This window comes from Sinocyclocheilus grahami, unplaced genomic scaffold (genome assembly GCF_001515645.1).
Source record: "Sinocyclocheilus grahami isolate Dianchi unplaced genomic scaffold, SAMN03320097.WGS_v1.1 scaffold198.1, whole genome shotgun sequence".
Classification (NCBI taxonomy): Eukaryota; Metazoa; Chordata; class Actinopteri; order Cypriniformes; family Cyprinidae; genus Sinocyclocheilus; species Sinocyclocheilus grahami.
The window spans coordinates 431687-445195 of NW_015505377.1; the positions used below are offsets into that span (position 1 = coordinate 431687).

General features: G+C 30.7%; 1 protein-coding gene across 1 annotated transcript; it reads right to left on the bottom strand.

Moving 5' to 3' along the window:
* Nucleotides 1–5071: 5071 nt before the first annotated feature.
* Nucleotides 5072–12604, bottom strand: LOC107595223 (leucine-rich repeat-containing protein 20-like). The gene is made up of 4 exons (XM_016285567.1): nucleotides 12547–12604; nucleotides 11361–11510; nucleotides 9532–9699; nucleotides 5072–5321 (listed from the first exon to the last, which is right to left on the bottom strand). Exons 1-4 carry the CDS (start codon nucleotides 12602–12604, stop codon nucleotides 5206–5208), a joined length of 492 nt encoding a protein of 163 aa, XP_016141053.1. The 3' UTR covers nucleotides 5072–5205.
* Between the last annotated feature and the right edge of the window lie 905 nt (nucleotides 12605–13509).

Sequence of the window (13509 nt, forward strand, 5' to 3'; positions counted from 1 at the left end):
CCACAAATGTATTATGAAAGTCACGGTTTGACTTGGAAAGTTTGAGTGCAAATTTGACTGTAGAAGACAAAACACGTGGTAATTTATCATGCGTTTTCTCTGGCTCTGTTTGGCCAATCACAGCTGCGCTATTGATGCCGTGGACCTTAAACATTCAGACAAAATGTAAAAGAATTAATGGTACATGAAGCATCAAAATGAACCTTATTAAGGATTTGAGAAACTGGAAAGATGGTTTCCCAGAGGCCGTTTTTCCTTGTTTAAAAAATGCATCATCAATGACTGTGCAGGAATAATTGGCGCCTTGGAACTTGGATCGTCTTGAATAGGAAAAATCAATGTGGCTTTGAAACCTAAAGGACTGAACGCTCTTTGTTAACCTGATGTCTGATCGTCCCAATACTAGATGACACACAAACACTAGACGCTCCTGAGATAGATAGATAGATAGATAAATAGATAGATAGATAGATATTTGAAAGATAGATAGATAGATATTTGAAAGATAGATAGATAGATAGATAGATAGATATTCGAAAGATAGATAGATAGATAGATAGATAGATAGATAGATATTCGAAAGATAGATAGATATTTGAATATTTGAATAAAAGATAGATAGATAGATAGATAGATATTCGAAAGATAGATAGATAGATATTTGAAAGATAGATAGATAGATAGATAGATATTCGAAAGATAGATAGATAGATATTTGAAAGATAGATAGATAGATAGATAGATATTCGAAAGATAGATAGATAGATATTTGAAAGATAGATAGATAGATAGATAGATATTCGAAAGATAGATAGATAGATATTTGAAAGATAGATAGATAGATAGATAGATATTCGAAAGATAGATAGATAGATATTTGAAAGATAGATAGATAGATAGATAGATATTCGAAAGATAGATAGATAGATATTTGAAAGATAGATAGATAGATAGATAGATATTCGAAAGATAGATAGATAGATATTTGAAAGATAGATAGATAGATAGATAGATATTCGAAAGATAGATAGATAGATATTTGAAAGATAGATAGATAGATAGATAGATATTCGAAAGATAGATAGATAGATATTTGAAAGATAGATAGATAGATAGATAGATATTCGAAAGATAGATAGATAGATATTTGAAAGATAGATAGATAGATAGATAGATATTCGAAAGATAGATAGATAGATATTTGAAAGATAGATAGATAGATAGATAGATATTCGAAAGATAGATAGATAGATATTTGAAAGATAGATAGATAGATAGATAGATATTCGAAAGATAGATAGATAGATATTTGAAAGATAGATAGATAGATAGATAGATATTCGAAAGATAGATAGATAGATATTTGAAAGATAGATAGATAGATAGATAGATATTCGAAAGATAGATAGATAGATATTTGAAAGATAGATAGATAGATAGATAGATATTCGAAAGATAGATAGATAGATATTTGAAAGATAGATAGATAGATAGATAGATATTCGAAAGATAGATAGATAGATATTTGAAAGATAGATAGATAGATAGATAGATATTCGAAAGATAGATAGATAGATATTTGAAAGATAGATAGATAGATAGATAGATATTCGAAAGATAGATAGATAGATATTTGAAAGATAGATAGATAGATAGATAGATATTCGAAAGATAGATAGATAGATATTTGAAAGATAGATAGATAGATAGATAGATATTCGAAAGATAGATAGATAGATATTTGAAAGATAGATAGATAGATAGATAGATATTCGAAAGATAGATAGATAGATATTTGAAAGATAGATAGATAGATAGATAGATATTCGAAAGATAGATAGATAGATATTTGAAAGATAGATAGATAGATAGATAGATATTCGAAAGATAGATAGATAGATATTTGAAAGATAGATAGATAGATAGATAGATATTCGAAAGATAGATAGATAGATATTTGAAAGATAGATAGATAGATAGATAGATATTCGAAAGATAGATAGATAGATATTTGAAAGATAGATAGATAGATAGATAGATATTCGAAAGATAGATAGATAGATATTTGAAAGATAGATAGATAGATAGATAGATATTCGAAAGATAGATAGATAGATATTTGAAAGATAGATAGATAGATAGATAGATATTCGAAAGATAGATAGATAGATATTTGAAAGATAGATAGATAGATAGATAGATATTCGAAAGATAGATAGATAGATATTTGAAAGATAGATAGATAGATAGATAGATATTCGAAAGATAGATAGATAGATATTTGAAAGATAGATAGATAGATAGATAGATATTCGAAAGATAGATAGATAGATATTTGAAAGATAGATAGATAGATAGATAGATATTCGAAAGATAGATAGATAGATATTTGAAAGATAGATAGATAGATAGATAGATATTCGAAAGATAGATAGATAGATATTTGAAAGATAGATAGATAGATAGATAGATATTCGAAAGATAGATAGATAGATATTTGAAAGATAGATAGATAGATAGATAGATATTCGAAAGATAGATAGATAGATATTTGAAAGATAGATAGATAGATAGATAGATATTCGAAAGATAGATAGATAGATATTTGAAAGATAGATAGATAGATAGATAGATATTCGAAAGATAGATAGATAGATATTTGAAAGATAGATAGATAGATAGATAGATATTCGAAAGATAGATAGATAGATATTTGAAAGATAGATAGATAGATAGATAGATATTCGAAAGATAGATAGATAGATATTTGAAAGATAGATAGATAGATAGATAGATATTCGAAAGATAGATAGATAGATATTTGAAAGATAGATAGATAGATAGATAGATATTCGAAAGATAGATAGATAGATATTTGAAAGATAGATAGATAGATAGATAGATATTCGAAAGATAGATAGATAGATATTTGAAAGATAGATAGATAGATAGATAGATATTCGAAAGATAGATAGATAGATATTTGAAAGATAGATAGATAGATAGATAGATATTCGAAAGATAGATAGATAGATATTTGAAAGATAGATAGATAGATAGATAGATATTCGAAAGATAGATAGATAGATATTTGAAAGATAGATAGATAGATAGATAGATATTCGAAAGATAGATAGATAGATATTTGAAAGATAGATAGATAGATAGATAGATATTCGAAAGATAGATAGATAGATATTTGAAAGATAGATAGATAGATAGATAGATATTCGAAAGATAGATAGATAGATATTTGAAAGATAGATAGATAGATAGATAGATATTCGAAAGATAGATAGATAGATATTTGAAAGATAGATAGATAGATAGATAGATATTCGAAAGATAGATAGATAGATATTTGAAAGATAGATAGATAGATAGATAGATATTCGAAAGATAGATAGATAGATATTTGAAAGATAGATAGATAGATAGATAGATATTCGAAAGATAGATAGATAGATATTTGAAAGATAGATAGATAGATAGATAGATATTCGAAAGATAGATAGATAGATATTTGAAAGATAGATAGATAGATAGATAGATATTCGAAAGATAGATAGATAGATATTTGAAAGATAGATAGATAGATAGATAGATATTCGAAAGATAGATAGATAGATATTTGAAAGATAGATAGATAGATAGATAGATATTCGAAAGATAGATAGATAGATATTTGAAAGATAGATAGATAGATAGATAGATATTCGAAAGATAGATAGATAGATATTTGAAAGATAGATAGATAGATATTTGAAAGATAGATAGATAGATATTTGAAAGATAGATAGATAGATATTTGAAAGATAGATAGATAGATATTTGAAAGATAGATAGATAGATATTTGAAAGATAGATAGATAGATAGATAGATATTTGAAAGATAGATAGATAGATATTTGAAAGATAGATAGATAGATAGATAGATATTCGAAAGATAGATAGATAGATATTTGAAAGATAGATAGATAGATAGATAGATAGATATTCGAAAGATAGATAGATATTTGAAAGATAGATAGATGGATAGATAGATAGATAGATATTCGAAAGATAATTAATTGATAAAATCATACAATCATACAACATACAATTTATATATATATATATATAAATTAATAATATAATAATACTAAAATACTAATATTTTGGACTTTGACTTTATAGACAAAACCAGTTGTAAAAAATAGCAACATCTCTTCTTTTATGTTCCACTGAAGAAAGTAAGTGATTCAGGTCTGAAACAACATGAGGATGAATAAATGATGACAGAATTTGAGTGGTTAAGTAGCTACATATTTCTGTTGAAATTATATTTTATTAACCCGATGCACCTGCTGTGTTCTTCAGTATTGCTCATAATAGTGTTGGGCGATATGCTCAGTTATGCTCAGTCGTCAGCCTGTGAGATCGCCGATACACAATATTATCGTGCTAATTTATTTAATTATTTATTTACTTAGTTTCATCGCTGGAAAGTGAACCATCTCCAGCGTAAAGCTAAAAGCAGCCTAATGTTTTTAATATGACTGAGTTTGAATTTAACACGATAACAAATTAATAGAAACATCGTAAGTTACTAATTATAATGCTTACATTTCCTCAGTTATTCAAAAAGCAGCTACAGAAAACGAGCAAAGAACAATACATTACCAAAGAACATGATCACAAGCTCAGTCTAGCGCGAGTTTAACCCTAGCTCATAAGCATATTCCATATTATTCTAGTTAATATTCATGAAACTTTCATGAATACCAAAGACACACATGGACGTTACCAGAGATACAAACAATCTCCGAGCGCGAGGAGGCGAGCGGTTCAGAGAGGGATCTCAGAGTCGTAATAAGCAATAAGCCCCGTGAATAAGCCGTGGCATACAGTGAATTTATAACAGCTAAGGGGGTTAGCTCTGCTTCGCGTCGTACCTAACAACGCCCCTTAGCTGTTATAAAGTCACTGTAAACCACGGCTTATTCATGGGGCTTATTGCTTTATTTACCATCACAGATGGAGTCACACACACCTTAGTGTTGATGTCGAAGTGACGCTCTTCAAAACGTTGTTTGCAGGATTGAATAAATATTTTTATTGAAATATTCGGAGGCACAGCATGCGGTTCAGTGCATGGAAATGAAACAGCAGCATCAGAGACAGACAGAAGCCCACCGTTCCTCATGTTCTTTACCATGTGTTTACTCATGTCAGGAGCGTGAAGAGATGCGGGAAAGACACGGCCTCCGGCGTCAGCGGGTTACTCCGCACATCCACACTCTTCAGAGCAGGCATCAGAGACAGCTTCTCCATCGGCAGCTCTGAGAGACAGACACGAAGAGATGTGAGACGTGTGCAGCATCGGCCCTTCAGGTTCAGAGACATACTCTTCTTACAATCTCCTCCAATATCAAGAGAGACAAATGTGACTCTGCAGCACAAAAGCAGTGTTGAGTCGCTGGGGGATATTTGTAGCAATAGCCAACAATACATTGTATGGGTCACTATTATACATTTTTCTTTTATGCCAAAAATCATTAGGATATTAAGTAAAGATCATGTTCTATGAAGATATTTTGTAAATCTCCTACCGTAAATATATCAAAACTTAATTTTTAATCAATAATATGCATTGCTAAGAACTTCATTTGGACAACTTTAAAGATGATTTTCTCAATATTTAGATTTTTTTGCACCCTCAGATTCCAGATTTTCAAATAGTTGTATCTCAGCCAAATATTATCCGATCCTAACAAACCATACATCAATGGAAAGCTTATTAATTCAGTATATATTCATGTATAAATCTCAATTAAAAAAAATGGACCCTTATGGCTGGTTTTGTGGTCCAGTGTCACAAATGTTTACTTCATTAAGAAAAACACTTTACAAAAACAAAACAATGCATTGAGATCAAATACAGACCCTTTTATTAATTTCTCATAAGCTAAAACATGCACTTCATATTTTTTTCCTCATTGAAATGTTTTAAACCTGTAGAAATGAATAGTACAGATCAGATTAGATGGCAACATCGGTTTTTACATTAATGCATTTAGCAAACAGCGTTTGCAGTCTAAAATGTCATGTTTATTACACTCTAAAAATAACACTATGGTCTTTCCCTTCACTGAAAACACTTTAAATAATACTTAACTTTGCATTTATTCTCCTTATCTAGTCCTATGCGAGGCATGCTGGGAACTGAATACTAAAAAACTAATTTTATAATACATAAAATACTAATATTAAATAAAAACCCCCAAAAAAACAAAAAAACATTTACAGAGTTTTCATAATAATGTTGATTATTAAATTAACTTAGTATTGTATGTAATGTAAACTCACATTTCTGTGTTGATTTTGTAAAGAAATGAGTGCGTTTGCATTACATACAGTTATTATGAAAACTCTTTAAATGTTTTTTTTTTCAACTTAAAAAAAAAGGTTTAATTAAATGAATAAATTATTATAATTATTATTTTAAACTTGCAATCATGCATTTATGGAAGTCGTGGTAACACGTGCAGTGAATTAATTATTAGAGTGCTTATGGTCCCATTAGATAATTAATTAACTAACAAACTAATAACAAGCAATACATCTGTTACAGTAGTTATTAATCTTTGTTAATGTGAGCTGATAAAACAATTGTTCATAGTTAATGTCAAAAACAAGGTTTGATTTTAATAATGCATTACTAAATATTAAAATCAACATTCACTAAGACTATTAAATGCTTAAAGTATTTTTCATGTTATCTAATGTAGTTAAATCTTTATCGAAATGTGTTGCCATTTATATTTTACACAAAATGAGGATCACATGACCAGGTGAAGCCTGAAATGAGAGCGGTGAAATAATTATTAGAATAATCAGAAATTATTAATAATAATAATAAATGTTTCTCGAGCAGCAGATCAGCATATTAGACTGATTTCTGGAGATCATGTGACACTGAAGACTGGAGTAATGATGCTGAAAATACAGCTGCGCATCACAGAAATACATTAAAGTTTAACAGATATTCACATAGAAAGCAGTTGTTTTAAATAATAAAAATATTTCAAAAATTTTAAAGTATTTTTAATCAAGTAAATGCAGCTTTTGTGACTAGAAGAGACTTCTTTTAAAAACATTACCAACCTCAAATCTTTAAACAGTGCAGTACTATATGTCTTAATGCACTGGATAAAATATTAAATTCACATTACTTAGTTTCCAATTATCACAATATGGAGTGTATTTTAAATAATTTCTCTCTTTGGCTTTGATTGCATGTTCAGCGTTGCTTGAATATTGCTGATCTCTGACCAGAAGCGGATTCGTTCGTGTGGAAATCAGAAGTTGTTGTTTTGTGGACAGTGAGCTTGTGCACCGTCTTAAATGAATTATTAATGCAAACATGCATTTTTTAATAGACCCAGAAGCACTGGGTGGGTTTGAATTGTGTTGACAGTAATGAAATGTGCAGATGCACTTAACAGATCATGATTCACTGCGACAGAATCTGCCATTTTCAACTTTCCATCTAATTCTAAACAACTTTGAGAGTTTCGGTTCTGCCTCAAACGTTCTGACATCGTCTGAAAAACAATATACACTTAGTTTGAGAAGAAACTTTTCAGTCTGTTTGACGAGTTTGGTTGGTTTGAAAGCCATTCAGTTCTTGTAGTTTGTATTTGCATTGTGACATTATGGTCATGAGAATTAAACACAAGCTCATTAATGTGATGCAAAAATAATATTGTAATTATATATGATGATTCAATTGTTTTACAGCCTTTAATTTATGCTGATTTTACTAAAAAAACATGCTTTTCATTACAGTATCTCTAACATGGTTATTTTAGTATCACAGATATGCTATTATGGTTTTTATTATTATTTTGAATTAGTTTTTATTTTTATATTTTCTGTTTTCATTTTTTTGTGTGCATGTTTTTGTCATTTTTATTAGTTTTTAAATATGTCTAGTTTTCATCCCAAACCTTCCGTTGCAAATTCCAAAACGTCATTTTAGAGCTAATAACGGAGGCTTGAGCCATTGATATGCAGGCTAACGCAGTTATTAATGCAGTCTAATGCTGCGGTTATTAGAAAGAGCGAGAGAGAGAGATTAAGCGCGTGTGAATATCTGCGTCTGTGCGTCTCTCAGCAGCGTTCAGCAGCAGCGTCTACTAATAGCGAATCTTTAAGTTTAACTGCTTCAAGAACCTCGCTACTCAGAAATGTCATGCAGCTTTTCAGCTGCGAAACTATTTTATTGATCAATTCGTGGTGCAGTGCTGACAAGAAGTTTCTTTTTGCGTCTCCGCGTGAGTGAGAGAGAACGGGAGAAAGAAAGCGTGATTTCCGTAGCCTACATGGAAATATTTTTTTACCCTATTGTTTGTTATATTTATTTGCTCAGTGTCTTCTGGTTTTTGGTTCTTTTACTGTTGTAGATAGCCCATAGTATAACAAAATATTATATATCTCTTCACTGTGTTTGGGCCCCCCTGGACGTAAATAATGCGTAAATCTGGCCCTGTGTGTGTGTGTGTGTGTGTGTGTGTGTTTGTACCTCTGTCCTTACATAAAACTGATGTATTCGTGTGTTGCATAAATGTGTGATTTCAGGGAAGAAGCGCCGATCTGTCCATCAGTTTTCTCTTAAAAACTCGGTATGAATGACGGGCCTAATGAGAGTTAATTACCCTGTTGCCTTGTTATAGTGTTTGTCACTGCTAGAACACTTCATGCTCGTTTCACTAGGTTTGAAATGTAATTAAACAGAGAATTCACCCAAAAATAAATGTATGAAAACAGACAAAGAATATATATATATATGTATAAATAGATTTTATAAATATTTTTATTTATAAAAAATATTTATTTAAAAATATTATTATGTTATGACTAACTTAAACTAAAAATTAGAACTATTACAAATAGTTTTTTAGTAACTGAAATAAAACTAAAATAAAATAAAATAAAATATTAGGTGAAGATATTTAAATAGAAATTACAAATGTGGTCTTGGCAACTAACAGAAATAATAATAAATAAAACGATACAAAATAATTTAAGCTGAAGTACTAAAATTATGAAATAATTAACTATATTTTATTCTTTAAAAAACAAAAAAAAGAACAAATACAAAAAGCCCTTAACAAAATTACTACAACTTAATAAATAAATAATTTAAACATTTAATTTAAAAATAGTAATAAATACTAGAATAATTAGAAATGTGACAACTAACTGAAATAAAATAAATTTAAGCTGAAATACTAAAATTCTGAAACCATTCATTAAAACGATATAGGAATATCTTTAAAAAAGTAAAAATGACAAGAAGCCAAAACGACTAAAGCGTAAATAAATAAATAATCCTAAAATAACACTAGAGCAGATTGGATATTATGCTGTAGTCATGCAGGTTTGGAATTCTGTAAATCACAAATCTGGAAACATTACGGAAACACTTGGTGTCAGGGTGAGCGACTGCATTATAATGCATCTAGTTAATACTGTACGTCCGGTCACCTGTGATCTGGTTCTCCTCCACGCTGATGTGCTGGAGGCTGCTCACATCCGTCAGGCGCTCGGGGAAAACCCTCAGCTTGTTTCTGGAGACATCGATGCTGATCAAGTGCTGCATGTTTCCGACCGCCTCCGGCAGCGTTGTGAGGACGTTCCCCTGCAGATCCACCTCTACAGCAAGACGAGAAAACCCTACTTCAACAAAACTATCTATAAGTGTCCCTGGAGCACAAAAGCAGTGTTGAGTCGCTGGGGGATATTTGTAGCAATAGCCAACAATACATTGTATGGGTCACAATTATACATTTCTCTTTTATGCCAAAAATCATTAGGATATTAAGATCATGTTCCATGAAGATATTTTGGAAATCTCCTACTGTAAATATATCAAAACTTAATGTTTGATTAGTAATATGCATTGCTAAGAACTTCATTTGAACAACTTTAAAGATGATTTTCTCAATATTTAGATTTTTTTGCACCCTCAGATTCCAGATTTTCTAATATTGTCCGATCCTAACAAACCATACATCAATGGAAATCTGATTTATTCAGCTTTCACAAAATTGACCCTTATGACTGGTTTTGTGCTCCAGGGTCACATATGTGCTTATAATGTAGTCTGTGTAGGACGGTATATTCTGTGCAATCGAAGAATCTCCCATGAGGCACTGTGCATGCAGTAACTAAGTCAGTCACTCTGAAACTTTTATATATTTTATATTTGATTTGATTCATATTTTGCAATAAAGTTCAAATATTTAGTGTTTTATACTTCAACATGTAAACTACCATTCAGATGTTTTAGGTCAGATTTGTAATGTTTTTGAAAGAAGTCTCTTAAGTTCAGAGTCTGCATTTATTTGATCAAAAATACAGTAAAAATTGTGAAATATTATTAGAATTTAAAACAGCTGTTTTCTATGTGAATATCTGTTAAACTGTAATGTATTTCTGTGATGCGCAGCTGTATTTTCAGCATCATTCCTCCAGTCTTCAGTGTCACATGATCTTCAGAAATCAGTATAATATGCTGATCTGCTGCTCGAGAAACATTTCTGATTATTATCAATGTTGAAAACAGTCGTGCTGCACAATATTTCTGTGGAAACTGAGATACATTTTATTTTTCAGGATTCACAGATGAACAGAAAAGTTCAAAAGAACAGCATTTATTTGAAATAGAAATATTTTCTAACATTATGAATGTCTTTATCATCACTTTTTATCAATTTAATGCATCCGTGCTAAATAAAAGTATTAATTTCTATAATCCCCCTCCCCCCCCTCCCCCCAAAAAATAGCATTTAAATTGAATAGTGTATAATGTTACAAAAGCTTTTTATTTCAGATAAATGCTGATCTTTGGATTTTTCTATTCATTAAAGAATCCTGAAAAAAAGTACTCAACTCTTTTAAATATTGATAATAATGTTTTAAAGATTAAATACTGATTTCTGAAGGATCATGTGACACTGAAGACTGGAGTAATGATGCTGAAAATACACAGAAATAAATTACGTCTTAACAGATATTCACATAGAAAGCAGTTTTTTTAAATAGTAAAAATATTTCACAATATTACTGCTTTTGCTGTATTTTGGATCAAATAAATGCAGGCTTGGTGAACAGAAGAGACTTCTTTAAAACATTAAAAATCTCACTGTTCAAAAACTTTTGACTTGTAGTGTATATGTATACATATATATATATATATACTATTTATACAATAGTAACTGCAGTATGATGAAGAAATATATTGTTCATGTGATATAAAGTGATTGGTCACACCGCCTGCTGCTCTAGACACCCCCTGAAGCTTCATCTCTTACCTCTTAACCGAGTAAACGTGAGGAAGAACTTGTTGCTCAAGGCTTTGATCTGGTTGTTGGCCAGAGAGATTTTCTGGATGTTGTCTGTGCAGCTGCGGATCATCTTGAAGATGCCGTCAGGGAAACTAACGAGGCCACAGCCGGACAGATCTGAGGCAGAAAACAGAGTTGATTCAGACTGACTCTGGCATCAGAGGTTAATATGAGCGCTCTAATGAAGAGCTTGTGTTGTTCAGAGAGCCGTCGCCTCTGTATATCAACAAGCTCCCACTGAGCAATCACTCAGCAAATCACACGAGCACTATCAGACTGACCGACAGAATTAATGCAGTCATTTGGAGGCTCTTGATATGTGTGTGTGGATAATTAAAGTGTTGGGCTTCACAATGCCGCTGATTGCCATTTAGGTTTATTTACTCTTGGCATTAAATGACTGATATGATGATTTAAGGAAAATATCACTTGATAAATTGGGAAATGGTCAAAATCAAGCAAATATGTGATTTAGAGGAGCTTCTCAGCACAATAGCACCATCTACTGAGCACAGGCTGAACTAAACAGTCCACAATAATAACAATACAAATGATCAAATAAACCATGAGGAACAATAGGGTGTTTTTTTTTTTTGCAATTACACAGCCCTGCATCTTGGAAAAAAAAACTAATATTACCCGATTTGGTGATGCTCAGTTAAAAAAATACATCAAAATAATCAATAAACACTTTCCATGTAGAAAATAAGAATGAAGATTAAAAAAATAAATACATTAAAAATAAATAAAAACTTTCCACGTAGAATAAGAATGAAGATAAAATAAATAAATAAATCAAAATAATCAGTAAAAACTTTCCATGTTGAAAATAACAATGAAGATTAAATTAAAAAAATAAATAAAAATAATCAATAAACTTTCCATGTAGAAAATAAGAATGAAGATTTAAAAAATAAATAATAAAAATATACAATAAAAACTTCCCATGTAGAATAAGAATGAAGATTAAAATAAATAAATCAATCAAAATAATCAATAAAAACTTTCCATGTTGAAAATAACAATGAAGATTAAAAAAATAAAATCATAAAAAATAAATCAAAATATACAATAAAAACTTTCCATGAAGAAACCTTTCCTCTCCTAACAAACCATGCATCAATGGAAAGCTTAGTTATTGAGACTTCCGCACCCAGCGAGTCCCTCTGCTCCTCCACGGTGGCGTTGATCCTGCGGGCGACGTTGGCCATCCTATATCAACCTCGACCAGTTAATGATGCACATATAATATATATACTTAAGTATGGGATATATATACACCTATATGTATATATATATGTACACACACACATACTATTTAATTTGTGCTCTTTAAAATAAATAAAGTAAGTAAGTAAAAGTGAATACACAGTAATTGAATATGGGATGTACAGTATATACACCAATAATCACTTTTTTAAAGCTGTAATTAATCTAGTTGAAAAGCTAGTTAAGGGGTTTAACATTAATAGAATCATTTTTAGTTGAAATAGAAATGACATAGATTTGGAAATAAGTTCTATTTTAAAAACATATTTTGTAATATATAGATTTATATAGACTTCGATGTCTTTTTTCATTTCTAGGAAGGTTGACCAGACTGTACTGTACCTGTGTGCCGCAGCGGGTTTGATCCGAGAGCTGGGATTCTGGAGCGTTCCTGCTGGATCACCACTGGAACAGACCTTTACTGTGGAACAATGGAAGAGGATTGTGTTTGACCCCTGCTGACCCCTGCTGACCTCACAGACTGTACAGACCAGGCGGGGAGTTCTAGAAATCGTGCTGGGTTTGTTGAATGGTTCTCTCTGGATGTTCAAGTACGCCGTCACATGAGTTTCACTGGCTTTAGAAATGCAGTTCTCACGGATTTCTTTCAAATAAGGATGTTGCAGTGCATTGTTTTTCTAAATTATGAAACCTTTGGGAAAAACCTCACAACATATTGCTACTTTCAATGCCGTCTTCTCTCTAATAATCGTATTTGACTTTGAATTTTGGGCTTAGAAATGAGACAGAGATATAGGAGATGTAAGATCTCAGTATAACACAATCATACACTTTTCATAAATAAATCAATAAAAACTGTTTTTAATCTCTAAAATCCTTTTTCTTT